At 39.3% G+C, this 22,009-nt stretch overlaps 1 protein-coding gene across 3 annotated transcripts in view; it reads left to right on the plus strand.

The window, feature by feature from the left end:
* Positions 1-726: 726 nt before the first annotated feature.
* pik3ap1 (phosphoinositide-3-kinase adaptor protein 1) overlaps positions 727-22,009 on the plus strand; it is a 157,839-nt gene continuing 136,556 nt past the window's right edge. For 2 of the 3 annotated variants that reach the window (XM_051923423.1, XM_051923424.1), the window contains exons 1-2: positions 727-1,497; positions 18,974-19,390. In XM_051923423.1, the coding sequence (XP_051779383.1) occupies positions 1,485-1,497; positions 18,974-19,390 (430 nt within the window). In that variant the 5' untranslated portion in view covers positions 727-1,484. The remainder of the gene's footprint in view (positions 1,498-18,973; positions 19,391-22,009) is intronic. The other variant, XM_028795999.2, reaches the window with a different exon arrangement.

Genomic DNA, 22,009 nt, shown 5'->3' on the forward strand with positions numbered 1-22,009 from the left:
TTCCCCATTCGACTTATATGACTGACATTATAAAATACCGGAAATTATACGGTGAAATTATCCGCAGGAGAACATAAACGAGAGTATTTACGAGGTATGTTTCTGTTTTGCTATCAAAACAGGGTCCCCAATGCACTACTTTGCCCTGGGGTCTATGATGCTGTTAAGATGGGTGTGCCTTGGACTTGTACTCTACACACCGTGCTATATTACCAAACAATCTGCTAGCCTTCTTAATGGCCTCTCCAATCCACTATGACTCCTAAATCCTGCTCATAACGTGTACTTTTTGATTTTTAGACCCCCATTATGTAATCAAACCTAACATTTTTACTTCCTATATGTAATACTTTACATTTACTGACATTAAACTTCATGTGCCACAAATCTGCCCAATTACTGTATGCTGTACACGGTAGAACAATATCCCTGAGGTCCTGAACAGATGGTACAAATTTTAGTGGGCCAGAGGCTTAAAAAAGTTGGGGAACTCTTGGTATAAACAATTAACTAGTTATAAAAATATTGTACAGATCTCAAATAACAATTCCCACTAGTTAAATTATACTTTAGATTATGAAATGTAACTCTACTATAATTAAGACGAGTCGCAATAAGACATTCAATGTTTGAATATAACCACTCAGTCGTAATGTTTAAATTGACCACACTACACATATCTCTGCACTTGTAATGAAAGTGCTCTCTCACCAAGCGAAACTCCTGCAGGTGTGTCGCCTGGCGTTCATGTTTGCTTGTCCCGTTCAGAGGGGGAGCTGCAGCAGAAGGTGAAGTCCGGTCACTCAGATGGGATGTGTGCGTAGGCTGGTGACCCGACCATTAGTCCGTGCAAATAAAAAGAAGAAGAAGACAGCACTTTTTTAGGAAGTGACGAGTAGTATACATGAAAAGCAGGAAATACATTCAGTCGCAAGAGCGGAGTAAAACGTATGGGTGCTGCAGAAGGCGACAAGTGAAAGGGGCGCGAGGACAGAGAGGAGCTGACCGTGACGGTGACGGAGCAAGACGTGCAGGGAAAACAGCAAAAGCCGCCCGCCGGGACGTCCAGACAAGAGAGAAGCTGCCAGTTAGGGTAACTGGACAGAAGTGGCAGTGGCACGAGAGAAATGACGGGCATAGGAATATAGAGACACTGCCAGCAAAGACCACCCCGCATTAAGAGGTTCGCCGTACCCACACAACTTCGGTTTGCGGAGACGACGCAGGACTTTTTCAATTTTTTGTCTACCTGGAAAATTCAAAAGTTAATTAATTGTCGGAAAAAACGTACAGCAAGTGGGCCAGGTGCCAGCAAGTCAGGGGCACGAACTTACATACGCTGCCTGGAAGGGGCGACCCTGAGAAAGAGAAAGAGAAAGGGAGGTGGCCGCAAGTAGGCTAGCCCCTCCAACCTAAGGACTGTCCTAGACGGGGGACAGCTGCCAGCAACGTTTGTCTCTGACGCCGGGAACCGATCCGCCAGCATGTCCAAAACAGGTGCGTTCAGTTTAAAACTTTATTTCCTTCATTAATATGCTTCGTTAAACTTCCTCTTTCTGTGTGCCTGGTTTCACTTTTACGAGTAATAATTTGAACACAGTGGGCTGTTAGAATTATTCAACCACCACTTTAAGTTTCAGTTGACAACCTTGAGTTAACGTTCATTTGCTAACATTTGGTGTCCACGATGTTTCAGCAGATATCCCTGCAGTTTCTAGCCACCTCTTCCCCAGGCTGCTCTTATCTTTCCTCATAACATACTGACTGATTCTGACTGTATGTCTGATAGCATGAAAAAATGCATTTTTGGACCATCTGTTTTGATTGCAAGTTTGCTTTAAGGCAGAGCCCTGGGATGAAGGGAGATACCAGTGGGGTGGGACACCAGTCCATGGCAAGGCACTCTCACTCACTATGGCCCAATTTAGTAAGCCCAGCAGGAATGTATTTGGGATGTGAGTGTAAACAGGACTACTTTTTTTGTGATTAATTTCTTGATTTCAAAAACAAATACTAAGGCAGTAACAAATTGTAAAAAAAAAGAAAGAAGACATTAAAATTTGAAGAAAATCCCGCCACCAGTGTCCACTCCAAGCCCACCCTACCCAGGAGCTATTTAAGAAAGTGGATTAAATTAGAATTGAGGCAGAGTTTGTATGTTCTCCCTGTGTCTGTATAGATTTCCTCCAGGTGCTCTGGTTTCCTGCCACAGTCCAAAGCCAGGGAGGTTAGGTGAATCCTAAATTGGCCCTAATGTGTGCTTGGTGTGTGGGTGTGATCCTAAATTGGCCCTATCTAGGGTTTTGTTCCCTGCCTTTTCTGCTGTGCTAGCTGGGATAGGCCCCAGAAGTACCCCACCACCCTGTTCAGGACAAAATGGGTTTGACAATGGCTGACTGATTGATAAAACACACTGGTTACTCACATGTCAGTGCTAGGGTCGCTGCTACTTTTAATATATATAAATGATTTAGATCGGAATATAAGTAACAGGCTGGTTAAGTTTGCAGATGATACCAAGAGAGGTGGATTAGCAGATAATTTGAAATCCGTTATATCATTACAGAAGGACTTGGATAGCATACAGGCTTGGGCAGATATGTGGCAGATGAAATGTAATGTCAGTAAATGTAAAGTATTACACATAGGAAGTAAAAATGTTAGGTTTGAATACACAATGAGCGGTTGGAAAATCGAGAGTACACCTTATGAGAAGGATTTAGGAGTCATAGTGGACTCTAAGCTATCAGCTTCCCGACAGTGTTCAGAAGCCATTAAGAATGTCAGGTTATATAGCACCCTGATGTGTGGAGTACAAGTCACAGGAGGTTCTGCTCAAGCTTTATAACACGCTGGTGAGGCCTCATCTGGAGTCCTGTGTGCAGTTTTGGTCTCCAGGCTACAAAAAGGACATAACAGCACTGGAAAAGGTCCAGAGAAGAGCAACTAGGCTGAGTCCAGGGCTACAGGGGATGAGTTAGGAGGAAAGATCAAAAGGGCTGAGCCTTTACAGTTTAAACAAAAGAAGATTAAGAGGTGACGTGATTGAAGTGTTTAAATTATGAAGGGAATTAGTACAGTGGATCGAGACTGTTATTTTAAAATGAGTTCATCAAGAACACGGTTGGAAACTTGTTAAGGGTAAATTTCACACAAACATTAGGAAGTTTTTCTTTACACAAAGAACGATAGACACTTGAAATAAGCTACCAAGTAGTGTGGTAGACAGTAAGACGTTGGGAACTTTCAAAACTCGACTTGATGTTTTTTTGGAAGAAATAAGTGGATAGGACTGGCGAGCTTTGTTGGGCTGAATGGCCTGTTCTCGTCTAGAGTGTTCTAATGTCCCAGAGGCCAACATGCCCAGCCGGACAAAGAGATCTAATAGAAGAGTGTCAAATTGAAATTCGGGTACCCTGTCAGCCATGATTTGATCAGGGAGATAGTGTTTTCCCGTATGTGCAGCTACCCAATTAAACTGTGCAGCTGACAATTCCATTAGATCAAGATTGTAAATGGAGAACTCTCAGACCAAGAAAGTGACAGGTTTAGGATTCCTCCATTAGGAAACTATTATACTTTAAAACAGAAATACTTATAGAAATCCCCAAAAAAACAAAACAAAATGAGAACTTGCAAGTTAAAGAATGGAGCCCAGGTCCCTGGAGTTGTGAGGCAGTATTGCTAACCATTGAGAAAATGTATTGCTGTAGAAGTGTGCAAGTGACACGTCATGCAATTCTGCTAAAACATTAATAACACAGTCTGTTTTTCTTCAGTGAATATTATTTAGAAGTGTTGGGGAGAGCTGCACACACAATCAAGAACAAGCCATCAACCAAAAAAGATTAATTATAGAGGGAGACGTACACCTTGGATTAAATAGGCAGAAATCTAACAAACCACCTGGACTAGACAGCATTTATCTATTAAACCCATGGAGCATACACTGCACACTGGGGAAATTCCTAAGGACTGGAAAGTAGCAAATATTATTTATTTCATTATATAAAAAGGGTTGATCAGGCAGATCAGAGTAATTATGGGACAGTAAGGGTAACGTGCATCACTTGTAAAATAATGGAAGGAGTAATTAAGGAGAAGATTGAGCAGCACATGGCACAAACAGAAGTTTTACTGAACAGTCAGCTTGGGCTCAGACAGGGGAGGTCGTGTTTTATTAAATGTTGGAATTCTATGAGGAAGCAATAAAAGAGTATGATCAAAGCTGGAGCAGATGATATTTATTTTGATTCTCAGAAAGCATTTTATAAGGTTCCACATGAGAAGGTGGGCATCAAACTAAAAGAAGTGGGAGTTCAGAGTGTAGTATGTAGATGGAATTGGTCAAATGTAGAAAGCAGGTAGTTATGGTGCAAGGAACCTTATCAGAATTGGGTGATGTTAAGAGTGGTGTCCCTCAGTGGTCAGTGCTGGGGCTGCTGCTATTTTTAAATGTATAAGTGTTTTGAATGGGAATATATAAAACAGGCTGGCTTAATTAGATGATAGATTATCTTGAATCCATTGAATCACTACACAGGGACTTGGACAACATATAGGACTGGGCAGATTTGTGGCAGGTGAAATTTAATGTCAGTAAATGTAAAGTATTACATGTAGGAAGTAAAAATGTTAGATAGGAATACACAACAGGAGGTCTGAAACATGAAAGTATTACTTATGAGAAGGACTAAGGTGTCGTAGTGGACTCAACATTATCAACTTTCAGACAGCTTTCAGAAGCCATTTAAGAAGGTTAACAGAATTTGTAGGTTATGTAAAATGATGTGCAGAATACAAGACAAAGGAGGTGTCACAAACTCAACAAAGAGCCATAGCAAGGTTTGGGGCAGCCACCCGTATATTAATTTCCTGGCTGCAAAAGTTGCAAAAATAAATGACGGCACTGACGTGTCCAAAACAGAACTGAGGGAATAAGGGAAAGGTGGAGGATTTTAAAGGTCAGGATAGGAAGTGACGTCAAAGGGGCCAGGATCGAAAGGGTCTTCAGCCATAGGCTCAATCCCGGATGTGACATCAAGGGGGCCGGAGCCGGCAAGGTCTTCCTCTATAGGTCTGGACCCAGAAGTGACGTCAACAGGGCCAGGTGTGACTTCCCGTGAATAGTCTGTAGGAAAGCGAGAAAAAGACTCAGTACATTCTGCCATATTCCGGTCGGATTCAAAATTGCCCTTACTCAAGCCCTTTAGCTGCCTCCCATCCGCCCGTGTGTGACAGAAGTTATATTGAAGCTTTATAGTTCACTGGTTAGGCCACATCTGGTGTACTGTGCACAGTTTTGGTTTCCAGGCTACAAAAAATACATAGCAGCACTGGAAAATGACCACAGAAGAGCAACTAGGCTGAGTCCAGGACTACAGATTATGAATTGTGAGCAAAGATTAAAGAAGTTGAACCTTTACCCAAAGGTAGTAATGAGAGTCAGGACCGCTGGCAAAGGTATAAAAAAGGTTTTATTCTACATAGTCACATAAAGGAACTTGCGAATCATGGTACAATAAATAAGCAAAAGGAGAGTAAGATGTGACATGAATGAAGTGTTTAAAAATATGAAGGGAATTAACACAGTGCATCGAAGGCTGTTACTTTAAAATTAGTTTAATAAAAACAGTGCAAGCACAGCTGGAAATTTGTTAAGAGTAAATTTCACACAAACATTAGGAAGTTTTTCTTCACGCAGACACATGGAATGAGTTGCCATGTAGTGAGGCAGGCACCAGAGGCCTCATGTATAAATGGTGCGTATGCAAAAAAATGTCGAGCACACCCGTTTCCACGCTCACATTACAATGTATAAAAGCTAAACTTGCCGTAAAGCCACGCACATTCTCATGGCAGCCTACCCCATTCCATACGCTTGTTTCTGCTCGGTTTTGCTATTGTCTTTTCACATAATGCTGAATGTAACAGGCTTTTTATATTGATTTGCATATTCAAAGGGGCATAATTGTGGGAGGAGTTGGGGTGGCACGTGCGTTATTTTTCACGCAGACCAGAATTTGTGGAGCTGAAGCGCATGGAATTTGGCTTACGCATGATTGTGTGCATCTGAATTTTTTTGTGCGTACGCACATTTCCACTTTTGTCGGTACCACATATTTTATTGTGAATTCTACACACAGCGTTATACATGAGGCCCCAGGACTTTAGGGACCTTTAGAGCTATACTTGTTGGATAAGATTGGCGAGTTATTTTGGGCTGAATGGGCTGTTCTCATTAAAATTTTTTCTAATGTTGTAACTCATTAATGTTCTAAAGAAGGTCAGTCAAGCGCAAAATTCTGTAATAACAGACATAATATCTTTTTTGTATTAAAATATATTTTATTTAAAGCACACTAACAGCTATCTGGAGTTGTTCATTTGAGAAAGTGCAAGGGTAAAAAGTAATTATAAATTATATAGTAAAAACTTTATTACCATTGAATATGTTGCATTTAATACATAACTATTGCTAGTATTAAAAAAGCTTTTTACACATTATTTCTAGTATTCTTGTTTTTTCCTTCTGGCACAAAGAACACCAAATTGCAATAAATAACTCCAGAGATAATATAGCAGCCGGGGCCCATGACATACAGTAAATAGTGAGGGAAATGCTTGATTAAAGAAAAAGTTCAAAGTAATGATTGAAAATAAAATCCAAATTTCTTGCTTCAAAAGGAAGAATGCTAACCATCACACTAGATGCTGTTTTTTCTGTCAGTTGATCGCATTGTAGTAATTTTTGCCACACGCTCTGACTCCATACTGCCCCCCGGAAGGCAAGGCTGAAAGCTATATGTGAAAAAAATAAATTATGATGAAAAGTACCAGAGTGCTAAATTCCAAGTCTGTTCTTTGAAAAAACAAATCTAAACATAAAACAAACAACCAAACGGAGATTGTTCTTAATAGATTCTGTACAGATATTTTCAAAGTATATTTTATGTAGCTGTCAGTATAGTATAATGTAGTATATCCACGTCTATTACTCATTCTAATTAAACTACTGAACAGACCACCAAATGTCAACAGTCACCCTATACAACTAATCAACCAAAGATAGTCAAGAAATAACAATCATCATTTATTTTACTTAAAAACATTAAGAGCAAGTACGTCTGTGCCTGTCAAATTCAAATGTCTTATTTGTATGACAGGCTGCACTGTTAAAATCATACAAATAAAACACAATGTATTTTTAAGTAGCATCCACCACTGCAGCACTGAGCGGTGCTGCCACTCGCACCATCAGAAATATATAAAGTTGATAAAGCACAACATACAGTGGTGTGAAAAACTATTTGCCCCCTTCCTGATTTCTTATTCTTTTGCATGTTTGTCACACAAAATGTTTCTGATCATCAAACACATTTAACCATTAGTCAAATATAACACAAGTAAACACAAAATGCAGTTTTTAAATGATGGTGTTTATTATTTAGGGAGAAAAAAAAAATCCAAACCTACATGGCCCTGTGTGAAAAGGTAATTGCCCCCTTGTTAAAAAATAACCTAACTGTGGTGTATCACACCTGAGTTCAATTTCCGTAGCCACCCCCAGGCCTGATTACTGCCACACCTGTTTCAATCAAGAAATCACTTAAATAGGAGCTGCCTGACACAGAGAAGTAGACCAAAAGCACCTCAAAAGCTAGACATCATGCCAAGATCCAAAGAAATTCAGGAACAAATGAGAACAGAAGTAATTGAGATCTATCAGTCTGGTAAAGGTTATAAAGCCATTTCTAAAGCTTTGGGACTCCAGCGAACCACAGTGAGAGCCATTATCCACAAATGGCAAAAACATGGAACAGTGGTGAACCTTCCCAGGAGTGGCCGGCCGACCAAAATTACCCCAAGAGCGCAGAGACGACTCATCCGAGAGGTCACAAAAGACCCCAGGACAACGTCTAAAGAACTGCAGGCCTCACTTGCCTCAATTAAGGTCAGTGTTCACGACTCCACCATAAGAAAGAGACTGGGCAAAAACAACCTGCATGGCAGATTTCCAAGACACAAACCACTGTTAAGCAAAAAGAACATTAGGGCTCGTCTCAATTTTGCTAAGAAACATCTCAATGATTGCCAAGACTTTTGGGAAAATACCTTGTGGACTGATGAGTCAAAAGTTGAACTTTTTGGAAGGCAAATGTCCCGTTACATCTGGCGTAAAAGGAACACAGCATTTCAGAAAAAGAACATCATACCAACAGTAAAATATGGTGGTGGTAGTGTGATGGTCTGGGGTTGTTTTGCTGCTTCAGGACCTGGAAGGCTTGCTGTGATAGATGGAACCATGAATTCTACTGTCTACCAAAAAATCCTGAAGGAGAATGTCCGGCCATCTGTTCGTCAACTCAAGCTGAAGCGATCTTGGGTGCTGCAACAGGACAATGACCCAAAACACACCAGCAAATCCACCTCTGAATGGCTGAAGAAAAACAAAATGAAGACTTTGGAGTGGCCTAGTCAAAGTCCTGACCTGAATCCAATTGAGATGCTATGGCATGACCTTAAAAAGGCGGTTCATGCTAGAAAACCCTCAAATAAAGCTGAATTACAACAATTTTGCAAAGATGAGTGGGCCAAAATTCCTCCAGAGCGCTGTAAAAGACTCATTGCAAGTTATCGCAAACGCTTGATTGCAGTTATTGCTGCTAAGGGTGGCCCAACCAGTTATTAGGTTCAGGGGGCAATTACTTTTTCACACAGGGCCATGTAGGTTTGGATTTTTTTTTCTCCCTAAATAATAAAAACCACCATTTACAAACTGCATTTTGTGTTTACTTGTGTTATATTTGACTAATGGTTAAATGTGTTTGATGATCAGAAACATTTTGTGTGACAAACATGCAAAAGAATAAGAAATCAGGAAGGGGGCAAATAGTTTTTCACACCACTGTATGTCAGTGATATAATCATTTTATATAGTGCTTTTCCTGTAACTCATTTTTTTATGACTTGTATTACTGGTAAATTATCAAAACTTATTTTTTATGAAGTACCTTCATAGAAACCTTTCTTAGCTTCATAAATCTCCAAACAAATGTACAAATTTAGTCAGCCTAAGAATTTGCAAGTAAAAAACTCAATCATCTTTGCCAATTGGCGTTTATTTTATGTAACACATTTCACATTTCTGTGCCTATCATACTTAGATTAAAAAGTTTTAATATGATTACAGTATTAGAAGCAAAGCATTTACACATCTTACAATTTTGGGAGTTTTCTAAATGGAGTGCTTTTTCTAAGTTCTGCATAATTCAACAAATGCAAAACACTCAATGAAAGTTTTCAAGTAACAAACATATATCCATCCATCCATTTTCCAACCCGCTGAATCCGAACACAGGGTCACGGGGGTCTGCTGGAGCCAATCCCAGCCAACACAGGGCACAAGGCAGGAAACAATCCTGGGCAGGGTGCCAACCCACCGCAGACAAACATATACAGTGGTGTGAAAAACTATTTGCCCCCTTCCTGATTTCTTATTCTTTTGCATGTTTGTCACACAAAATGTTTCTGATCATCAAACACATTTAACCATTAGTCAAATATAACACAAGTAAACACAAAATGCAGTTTGTAAATGGTGGTTTTTATTATTTAGGGAGAAAAAAAAATCCAAACCTACATGGCCCTGTGTGAAAAAGTAATTGCCCCCTGAACCTAATAACTGGTTGGGCCACCCTTAGCAGCAATAACTGCAATCAAGCGTTTGCGATAACTTGCAATGAGTCTTTTACAGCGCTCTGGAGGAATTTTGGCCCACTCATCTTTGCAAAATTGTTGTAATTCAGCTTTATTTGAGGGTTTTCTAGCATGAACCGCCTTTTTAAGGTCATGCCATAGCATCTCAATTGGATTCAGGTCAGGACTTTGACTAGGCCACTCCAAAGTCTTCATTTTGTTTTTCTTCAGCCATTCAGAGGTGGATTTGCTGGTGTGTTTTGGGTCATTGTCCTGTTGCAGCACCCAAGATCGCTTCAGCTTGAGTTGACGAACAGATGGCCGGACATTCTCCTTCAGGATTTTTTGGTAGACAGTAGAATTCATGGTTCCATCTATCACAGCAAGCCTTCCAGGTCCTGAAGCAGCAAAACAACCCCAGACCATCACACTACCACCACCATATTTTACTGTTGGTATGATGTTCTTTTTCTGAAATGCTGTGTTCCTTTTACGCCAGATGTAACGGGACATTTGCCTTCCAAAAAGTTCAACTTTTGACTCATCAGTCCACAAGGTATTTTCCCAAAAGTCTTGGCAATCATTGAGATGTTTCTTAGCAAAATTGAGACGAGCCCTAATGTTCTTTTTGCTTAACAGTGGTTTGTGTCTTGGAAATCTGCCATGCAGGTTGTTTTTGCCCAGTCTCTTTCTTATGGTGGAGTCGTGAACACTGACCTTAATTGAGGCAAGTGAGGCCTGCAGTTCTTTAGACGTTGTCCTGGGGTCTTTTGTGACCTCTCGGATGAGTCGTCTCTGCGCTCTTGGGGTAATTTTGGTCGGCCGGCCACTCCTGGGAAGGTTCACCACTGTTCCATGTTTTTGCCATTTGTGGATAATGGCTCTCACTGTGGTTCGCTGGAGTCCCAAAGCTTTAGAAATGGCTTTATAACCTTTACCAGACTGATAGATCTCAATTACTTCTGTTCTCATTTGTTCCTGAATTTCTTTGGATCTTGGCATGATGTCTAGCTTTTGAGGTGCTTTTGGTCTACTTCTCTGTGTCAGGCAGCTCCTATTTAAGTGATTTCTTGATTGAAACAGGTGTGGCAGTAATCAGGCCTGGGGGTGGCTACGGAAATTGAACTCAGGTGTGATACACCACAGTTAGGTTATTTTTTAACAAGGGGGCAATTACCTTTTCACACAGGGCCATGTAGGTTTGGATTTTTTTTTCTCCCTAAATAATAAACACCATCATTTAAAAACTGCATTTTGTGTTTACTTGTGTTATATTTGACTAATGGTTAAATGTGTTTGATGATCAGAAACATTTTGTGTGACAAACATGCAAAAGAATAAGAAATCAGGAAGGGGGCAAATAGTTTTTCACACCACTGTATGATTATTCGCAACCATTTTTAATTTTATATAAAACGCTTTGTAGGAGGTACTTATATGTATAATGCTGTATTAATACTACATTTACATTGACCATGGCCAAAGCACTAAAATCACTTTTTTTTTTCTTTTAATTTTACATAGATGCCTCTTTCAAAGAGCTGCATTGACCACCAGAAATAAAACCAAGAAAAACCCCTTAAATGTAGCAGATGTCACAGTCCAGATTGTAATAATAGACATTTAAAAATATGACCTGTAATAATACATCAAGCACCACTGCAGCATCTGAGCTAGCAGGAGCAAGCTATAGTGTAAGAAACAGTCTGCGGCTGAATTTCAAAGCCTGGCAGAGTACACCTTTATTTTAAAAAATAATTTAACCTAATAAGTTAGTCCTAATGTGGTTGAGTGAAGGACAACAAGTTCAAAACGATAAATGTTGGAGCACAGACCCGGCTGTCCCTGATTAATCCAAGGCAAAACAAAAAATAAAACAAGAGCTCTTCTGCATGAATAGGAAATCAAATAAGCAAAGTAGGAAGTCAGTTAGGGGTCACGGGATTCATTCCTTTGGTGAAGGCCACAAGGTAGGAGCTCCGTCCTGCGCTATGCTCTGATCAAAGAATGAAGCCTCCATCCCGACTGCCTTGTGCTTTATAGGCGGTAGACCAGACTCACTGGGCATCTTCTCGGCACTGTGGAGGGAATGGAAAAGGACATGATTAGCACCAGCGCCCTCTCTCGTCCCGGAGTGGTATTATGTACCTCAGATCAGGTGCATACGTGACACCAAGTAACAGCTTGATACTGTATACATTCACACTAGTTACTTTGGGGGGGTGGGGGGGGCTAGTGTTTCCATGCTACGTGGACACAGTTTCCTGCTTGTGTGTTTACTGTCACAGTCCCTAGGCTGAATATTAAGCAATAATAAATTGCTTAGAATAAATTATGTACAAGAAAGCACTGCATTTCATTTGTGGTTATTGCATTTATCCCATTTCATAGGAAGGGAAATCAAGACATACATAACATATTTTTGCTTTTATAACTTTGGTTTCCATGTTTATACTGTTGGTTATACATATTTACTGTCAATTTTGGCTTGCACATACCTGTATAATATAAGTTGGTGTGCATACAATATAGATTTCATATGTGTATACCACAGAAACATTTTTTAAAGTGTTTTGGGCTTGCACTCTTTATGAAGGCACTAGATACATGTGTTGTGTAGATTCGACAGACTGAAATATGTTGTGAAGTCTCAGGTTGCACAAGTATGCCCTCTGATAAACTGGTATCATGTCCTCTGTTTCCTGCTTGCTTCTGTCCCTTTGGGGTGGCCTTTCGTTCTTGTAGGTAGAAGTGGTGAATAGCATTTCCTGACCTGCTTATCCAGGGCAGGGCTGTTTGGTAGCTGCTGGAGCCTAATCATTGAGCACAAGGCAGACACACACACTTACTAGGGACAATTTAGTGATGCCAATTCACGGAATCTGTATGAAGAAACAAGAGGAGAACATGCAAACCCCACAGAAGGAGTACCCAGGACGTGAACCCCTGTCACCTTGTTGCAAGGCAGCAGTGCTAGCATGGTGCCACTCTGCCACCCTGAGGTATAACAGTCAATATGAAGTAAGAATTCCCAGCCTAGAAACATTCTTTCAGAATTGGAAACTGAAAAAAGAATATCCATCCATCCATCCATCCATCCATCCATCCATCCATCCATCCATCCATCCATTCATCTATCCATTTTCAAACCAGCTTCGGTCAAGGGGAAGCTGGAGCCTATCCCTGCAAGCATTGGGCACAAGGTGGGAACAACCCCTGGTCAGAGCGCCAGTCCACTACAGGGTGAACACACTCACATACAAACACACACTTATGCCAATTAGGAAATGCCAATCCACCTAACCCGCAGTTTTTACAGAAATTATTTAATTTTGTGTATTATTACTCAGAGCTTTAATAGGGGAAACAATGTAGTCCTGTGTTTTCAAGCAACTTTTAAACAGTGCCTTATTTTTTGGTTATTAACAGCTTAAATCTGTAAATATGGGGAGGGGGTCATATCATCAAAGTCTAGGTAAATATATATATATAAAAATACTTTTTAAAAACCACTCTTATATTAAGTTAAAAAGTGTACTAAAAAGTAAAAAATAAGTCTCTGATACATCACTGGTAAAATAAAAGGTGGGCGCTTTGGCTAAGATTTTAAGAAGTGTTTTTTGAATGTTGATTGATGAAAGCGCCTTTTTATTTTATGAGTGATGTATGAGAGACTGGGTGGCGCAGTGGTAGCACTGCTGCCTCGCAGTTAGGAGACCTGCGTTCGCTTCCCAAGTCCTCCCTGTGTGGAGTTTGCATGTTCTCCCCGTGTCTGCGTGGGTTTCCTCCCACAGTCCAAAGACATGCAGGTTAGGTGCATTGGCAGTTCTAAATTGTCCCTAATGTGTGCTGGGTGTGTGTGCCCTGTGGTGGGCTGGTGCCCTGCCCTTGGTTCGTTTCCTGCTTTGCGCCCTGGGATTGGTTCCAGGTGACCCTGTAGTTAGGATATAACAGAATGGATGTATGAGAGACTTGTTTTTTAATTTTTAGTACACTTAATATTAAACTTAATATCAGTGTGGTTTTTAAAAAGTATTTTTTATACATATATTATTTTCAACTTTTTAGTCTTGGGTTTGTTTTAGTATAATTTTGTAATCAATATTTTAACACTTCCTTTAATATTTCTATCCATTACTAGCGCCATCTATTGGTGAAATCTTTAACTATTCTTCATATGAAAATTTCATTTCTTAATTAACATGGATTAATTGATCAATTAGTGAAACTGATTATTGATTCATGTATTGTCATGTCGGAAGTGAGTAAGTGTGCAAAATTTCAAGTCATTTGGATAATAGGAAGTGGGTTAAATATCGATTACAAGATTTGTACCAGACAACAAAGAGATGAAGTTAAAAGAAGCGTGGTAACTAGAGATCCCGTGCTCCCGGTGTACAAGCTGGTGAAGCTGAAATCAGTCCCAACATTATCATCCACAAAGCAACAGAAATCATTAGACATGATTCCAGTCATTTATTGGTCTTAATTTCTGTATGAAAACACAAAAATTAATCAACACATTAATCTATTTTTCAAATAATGGGGGGGGGGGGGGGATTGGGGGGGAGTGAAGCATAATAACAGCAAATGAAAAAAAAAAAATACAATACAATTTATTTCTTGTATAGCCCAAAAATCACACAAGAAGTGCCGCAATGGGCTTTAACAGACCCTGACTCTTGACACCCCCCCAGCCTCAACTCTCTAAGTAGACAAGGAAAAACTTCCAAAAAAAATACTCTAGTAGGGAAAAAAATGGAAGAAACCTCGGGAAAGGCAGTTCAAAGAGAGACCCCTTTCCAGGTAGGGTGGGAGTGCAGTGGGTGTCAAAGAGAAGGGGGTCAATACAACACAATACACAGATCTGAACACAAGTAATCCTCAATACAGTATAACAGTAAAATAAAAATATTACTGGTAAAGAACAGAATTCAATAGTAGATGATATCACATAATATGATTTGTACTATGATCTATGTACTTCTATCTGTCTGTCTGTCTGTCTGTCTATCCATCCATCCTCAGTAAAAGAGATCCACAGTTCTGTGTGACTTGGTTCATCATTTTAATGTTCAAGTTACCTGGACATAAATGGAGCCAGTACTCTGAAATGATTATTTCTACATAATACACCTTCTGTTTATTTTTTTGGGATCTAAAATGTAATAATTCAAAGAAATGGAGTCTCACGAATTGTGCAAAGAATAATGTAGACACAACATTAGCCTTGATTTTCTTCACTATCATTTTTAGCCCATTTCTTTGAAGTGCAGGTGTTCAAAAGGATTTTTTTTCTTTGCATCTGAGTGTGGTTTCTTCGATCGCACCAATAACTGAAACAGAAAAATAAAAGCTAAAGTTTAGTCAAATTCCCAAACATAATCTGGTTTCACACCTTTGACATATGTCGCATCGCATTCTGCTCATAATGTAACTTCTAATCTCGTTTATCTTTTTCCTTTGAATGAGGTGCTTTTATAACCTCCTCCTCACCTTCCCTTTTAGTAAACATCTAAACCCATGATTTGCCCTTTTTAATGACTGTTACATTTGTTACACTTGACATTTTACGCGTTCCAACTGAATGTACGTTTAAAACTTATTTAAGTGAAATTGTCCGTGTGATATCTACAAGCTTTAAAAACCAACGGAATCCCATTGTCCACATTTAAATAAGAGACAAGATGCTTAAGAATAGTATTAACAACAGACATAATTTGCTAAAAAGTAAGTATATTTATAAAAATAGTGAAATATATCGATAATAAGCAATAATAATTGCAAAATAAACAAAATGCATTTAAGTATAAATTTGTTCTACTGTCGCTGTAGCTTGTAAAGATGTTGACTTTGAATAACACATCCATTTTAGAAACGTATTTATTTCTATTACAGTGTTTTGGGGTTGGGGATTCTGATTATCAAGTTTTCTTTATTTTTTTTTTCACCAGCATTTATTCATTTTGTTCTAAATTATTGATGTCTTTATGGTTAATAAATAATTATATTTTACAACATAATTCTATAACTTGATCAAGCAGGTTTGAAAATGGACGGGTGTATTCAGGTTTGCATTTTATTATCAGCTATGTTTTGTGCTCTGTATTAGTCTGTTGTACATTTTAAGACAAGCAAATCATAATTTAGTATTTTTATTTAAATTAGTATTTATTCCCCTATACATATTTTTAATTTTGCATTTCATTATAGTTAATTTGTGTTAGTATTTACTAGTGACCTTGTTCTGTATATATTCAATTTGCATTTTTTACAATAATATTTTTAAGTCATATTCAGTGTGGTTTCTGTAGAATGTCATATTCATATGAAGCAAAAATTCATGTTTGCCATTTGATTGTTTAGAACTGTTTTGTGAAATATGTTAGTTACAAACTTTATATAATTTTGCAAGAATAATAACATTGTACTATAACATAAGCATTAATATTTAGTATTTGTCACATAAATATAAAACAAAAGCGTGTATTCCATTATAAAAATGATGTAGCTTACATGTATTGTATATCATTTATGGAAGCCTAAGTTTGGAATAACATTCTCTATGAATATCTCAGGTTAAATACTGCAAGATTTTTTTTAGAAGTCTACTTATTGTGTTTTACAATACTTATTGTGATAAGAAGAAGTGGCCGGGGAGAGGGAAGTCTGGGCATCTCTGCTCAAGCTGCTGCCCCCGCGACCCGACCTCGGATAAGCGGGAGACAATGGATGGATGGATGGATGGATATTGTGATATTTATTATACTTCTTATATTTAATTTGTATTTCACTAAATGTTTATTTTGTTTTTAAATACTGTACTCTCATGCTTTATGATACACTTTTAACTTTTGATGATAAATTAGGTTTTAATTGTTTACATCCCAAGATGAAGGTATGTCTACTTTGATAGCTAATGTTAATGTGACATAATATTTCTATCCATCATTTTTACATCCATCCATCCATTGATCTTCCTAACCCTCCTTCCAAACCCATGTAATTTGGTCCAGTGCTGCAAGTGCTTAGTGTATCCCACTACAGAGGGTGTAAGGCAGGAAAAAACCCCGGACACAGAGAAAGTGCATAATAGGGCCCATCCATCCATCCTCTTGTGCTTATCTGAGGTCGGGTTGCGGGGGCAGCAGCTTCTTCTAGCTCTTCCGGGGGAATCTCAAGGAGTTTCCAGGCCAGCTGAGAGACATAGTCCCTCCAGCGTGTCCTGGGTCTTCCCCGGGGCCTCCTCCCGGTTGGACGTGCCCGGAACACCTCACCAGGGAGGCGTCCAGGAGGCATCCTGATCAGATGCCCGAGTCACCTCATCTGACTCCTCTTGATGCGGAGAAGCAGCGGCTCTACTCTGAGCTCATCCCGGATGACTGAGCTTCTCGCCCTATCTTTAAGGGAAAGCCCAGACACCCTGCGGAGGAAACTCATTTCAACCGTTTGTATTCGTGATCTCGTTCTTTCGGTCACTACCCATAGCTCATGACCATAGGTGAGGGTAGGAACGTAGATCGACTGGTAAATTGAGAGCTTTGCCTTACTGCGGACGATAACAGGGCCCACTCACTTAGATATCTGCATGGCAATTTGGATGTACCAATGAGCTCAGCATGCAAGCACAATGTGCCGACATTACACAGATAAGAACCAGCTGCTGGATTTTCACCCAGAACAGTACACCAGTGAGGCAGCAGTGCTAACCATTTTTCCTCCCTAATGTTAATGTTGCATGTAATTCTCCAGCAAATGGTTAATCATAATAAGTTATGCCTGTCTGAGTCTCATTCTTTTCTCTACCTGTTTTTGAAGTTGTAAGCAGCTAAAATTAAATCCAATCAAGTTTTTATTTGTCACATACAGTTACACATATTACAATATGTAGTGAAATGCTTAGTTGCCTAACTCCAAGACTGTGTATTAGAAGAATTTAAAAAGACAATAGATAGTAAAAAAAAACCCAACTGTTTAGACATCAATAAATCAAAAAATGCACAATGATAGCATTATAGTAATATTGTAAAAATATATAATAAAAAAATCTGTGATTGTAAAGGGGATTGTTCCTGTCTTGTGAGCTGTGCTTGCTGGGATGCCATCCCTTACCCATGTGACCTTGCTCAGAGTTAAGCAGGTTAGAAAATGACATGACTTAATAAATAATTAACTTAATACAGGAGAGTTAACAATAGGGCATCATGTAGCTCTAGGCGCTGTTCTCATTTAGGATGTGGATGGACCGTGGGAAGAAGCTCCTTCTCAGCCTCTCTCAACTGGTCTTCAGGCAGTGATAGCGTTTCCATCATGGCTAATTTTGGCATGGCTAGTATCGCTTATAATTCTGATAAACGTCCACAACTTTTTGATTGCTATCACTTGCCACGGTAGTGAACTGACCAGCATTAAATGACCACTCTGTGTTGGATTCTCCATTAGGTTATGTCTTTCTTTTACTTTTGTATTTATTAAATATTTGCTTGCTTTTTTGAATTATGTTTGAGGGAATTAGTTTTATATAGTCTTTAGGGAGTCCCCTTGTATCATTCCACTAAACAAAAAAGGCCAAGGAAACCAAAAGATGCCAAATAAAGTGGCACACACAGGAGGGTAAAAATAAGGAGTTAACATAAAGATGAAAGTAAAAGAAAACCCACTGGGCCTTTCTAAACAGGTTAATGCATCCTGTCTAACCTGTGGGGTTCCTGTCACTCTTACCCACAATTTAGACGTTCCTAACTCCTCTTTCACCAAACCTCTGATTTTTCTTCGGCCTTTTGCCAGTCTTCATCTATCCAAATGTAAAATCCCATACATACATACATGAAAGGACAATCAAACCCCAGCTCGCTTGCCCTGCTGTGATCAATTTTATTCCCCTCAGAAGTACAGTACTTATAAATCAGGGGCTAGTTTCCACTTGAACCAGAGACACCAAGCTAGATCCCCATCCAGTATCTCCTTTTGTCCGTGCAAACCCAAGCTGAAATTTGGCTCAAAAAGGTCAGAAGAACATGACTACTTCTTATCTACATCCTCTTGCAGAACAACTCTTTTACAAGAAGAAACAATGTGTTCAAAATGATCCTGTAACTTCCTTATTTTTGTTTGATTGATTTTTAATTTGCTTTGTGGCGGTGCTCACAGTGAAATAAAAATTGACTGATTTAAAATGCTGCATTGCTAAACTGTGTATATAACGTGATTCACTTTATAATTGCAGTAGTCTAACGACTTAGCTAAGTACAGTATTATGATTTCTTTGTTGCAGAAGTAGAAGATTCCTGTGACGTGCTAATAGTTTACACTGAAGAAGCCTCCGAGTGGAGCACCTACTTGCAACATATTCTTGTTTCATCTAATCTCTTCTCCACAAAGTCTATAGTCCCTTACAGACTGGACAGTAGTATAACGTTTTCCAACGAAGATGTCAGACTCTTTCAGCACAGTCGATGCATTCTGCTCCTGATGTCCTTTTCATTTCTGGATGTTTTACGTGACTGGACAGTCCTTGAGAGTTTGAAGGAAGCTCTTTGTCAGCCGAGCAAGATTGTGGTGCTGCTTTGTGGTGTGACAGAGACAGAATGGTTGGAACAGTATTTTCAGGAGTGGCATCAGTGGAAAAAGCTGTACCCCGAGGATGATCCTTCGTTGTACATTACAGCTGTTCAGCAGATTGTTTCTGAAGGTAAGGACCCATTTGCACATTTTAATGCAAAATTGTTGAGTTAAGAAAAGAGAACACAGTGAGTAAAAAAGGCGATTTCGTTTTTAAATGTAATTTTTGCAATTGTGCCTGTGTCTCATCTATAGATGATTTATCCCGGCCCTGTGCCATCCTCATTCTGCTTTTTGTTCCCTGACAACCACTTGTCAGCCAAGCGACTCCTCACAATAGATATTAACATGTGAGACTAAGACAGTGCCAAGTATGTTTGATTTGGAGGCTCCTATGATATTGTTCTGTTAATGTTCATGCAGTCGTTGAAAGGCTGTGTCTGACAGGGCACAAGAGTCACTTAAAGGGATATTGTGTTGTCTCTAGACCAGTGTTTTCCAACCTCGGTCCTGTGCCCCCCTAACCCCGTGACTGCAGGTTTTTGTTACAACCAGATTCCTAATCAGTGACACCACCTGATAGCACTGAGCTCATTGAATTAGCTGGTATTATTCTTCTTTTATTCGACATTCAGTAAAGCATGGCAGCATGATTTTTACATTTATAAGACATTTAGAAATAGTTCTAATTTTGCTATAGTTTTCAATGCTTAGCTCTCTTTTGTTGATTTCATTATATGTTGCTCTCTGTGCAGTTTTCCCCCTTTGTTGTATCTTATTAATGACAATTAAAAACGAGCAGAGCTGACACCCAGGCAGACAACGTGGAATAATCAAAGGCTGCAACTACTTTAGCATCAGACCCACTAATTAGTAAAAAATGGATTAAGTAAACAATTAGAACACCTAGAAAAGTAGAATGTAAATCAAGATGAAAATACTGTTAAAAAGAAAAAAAAATACATTATTCCCATATACAGTAACTGCTTGGGACATTTTAATATTTTTTTTTTTAACCAAACTTAGTTTTCTAATTTCTATATTGTTCCCAAAACACAGAACTTGGGAAATAACACATCACTTAATTAGCCCAGGAGTTCAATTAAAAACAGACGCTGGTTGGAACAAAAACCTTCAGCCACAGGGAGTCCCCAGGACAGAGTTTGGGAAACGCTGAACTAGGATATGTAAAAGAAAAAAAAAATAGGTATCAGGTTAGTAAGAAAAGCATCTTATGATAGTCTCTGCTATGAATGGTGCTATAAAAAATATGAGAAAACTCTATACATTAAGTATAACGGTGAAGTTCCGCATTGATTTCAAAATTGTTCTGTTAACTTTTAAGGCTCTCCACAACCTCGCCCCTCCATTTCTGTCTGACCTCCTCCATGTTGACATTCCCTCCCGTACCCTTAGATCCTCTTCCTCCGTCCACTCGACTGTCCCCTTCATCCGTCTTAGCACCATGGGGAGCAGAGCATTCAGTGGCTCTGGAAATCACTACCATCTGAGCTTAGAAGTATTGAATCATTTTCACTTTTCAAATCTAAACTTAAAACTCATTTGTTTAAGACTGCTTTTTCTCTTTGATTACAATTGCTCTGTCTGATTTTAATTTTTGTATTTTAGTTTTGTTTATAATCTGTGTTTTATCTATTTTTCGGTGCCCTTGAGTGTTTAGAAAGGCACCTACAAATAAATAAAATATATTATTATTATTATCCATCCATCTTCCAACCCGCTATATCATAACTACAGGGTCACGGGGGTCTGCTGGAGCCAATCCCAGCCAACACAGGGCACAAGGCAGGAAACAAACCCTGGGCAGGGTGCCAGCCCACCGCAGAGCACACACATACACACACACCAACCACACACTAGGGACAATTTAGGATCGCCAATGCACCTAACCTGCATGTCTTTGGACTGTGAGAGGAAACCCACACAGACACGGGGAGAACATGCAAAGTCTATGCAGGGAGGACCCGGGAAGCGAACCCAGGTCTCCTAACTGCGAAGTAGCAGCGCTACCCACTGTGCCACTGTGCTGCCCTATTATTATTATTATTATTATTATAAATTAAAGACACACTTTTCACTGTGCATTCATAGTTATACATCTATGTTCTATTTTTATAGTACAATACAATACAATTTATTTTTGTATAGCCCAAAATCACACAAGAAGTGCCACAATGGGCTTTAACAGGCCCTGCCTCTTGATAGCCCCCCAGCCTTGACTCTCTAAGAAGACAGGGAAAAACTCCCAAAAAAACCCTTTTAGGGAAAAAATGGGAGAAACCTCGGGAAAGGCAGTTCATAAAGAGACCCCTTTACAAGTAGGTTGGGCGTGCAGTGGGTGTCAAAAGAAGGGGATCAATGCAATACAATACAATACACAGAACAGAACAAATCCTCAATACAGTATAAGTATAGTATAGTATAGTATCAAACAAATTTTTTATTTTCAGCACTATTGCAAGTTGTAATGTCTCATTTAGTGGGGGCTGAACATTTGAGGCCCGCTATAATTCACACCCTGCCTCCACCCATGCGAAAGATAATATATGTGGCAACACTGCTCAAGAACATTACAAAAGCTATCAAAAAACTAAAAGAACAAGTATACTTGTGAAACTGTATCTAAGCAATGCTGGCTACAGATAATGTATGTGGCCACCTTGCTCAGGGACATTACAAAAGCTGTCAAAAAACTAAGATAACAAGTACTGTATACGTTTGAAACAAT

This window comes from Erpetoichthys calabaricus, chromosome 2, assembly GCF_900747795.2.
Source record: "Erpetoichthys calabaricus chromosome 2, fErpCal1.3, whole genome shotgun sequence".
Classification (NCBI taxonomy): domain Eukaryota; kingdom Metazoa; phylum Chordata; class Cladistia; order Polypteriformes; family Polypteridae; genus Erpetoichthys; species Erpetoichthys calabaricus.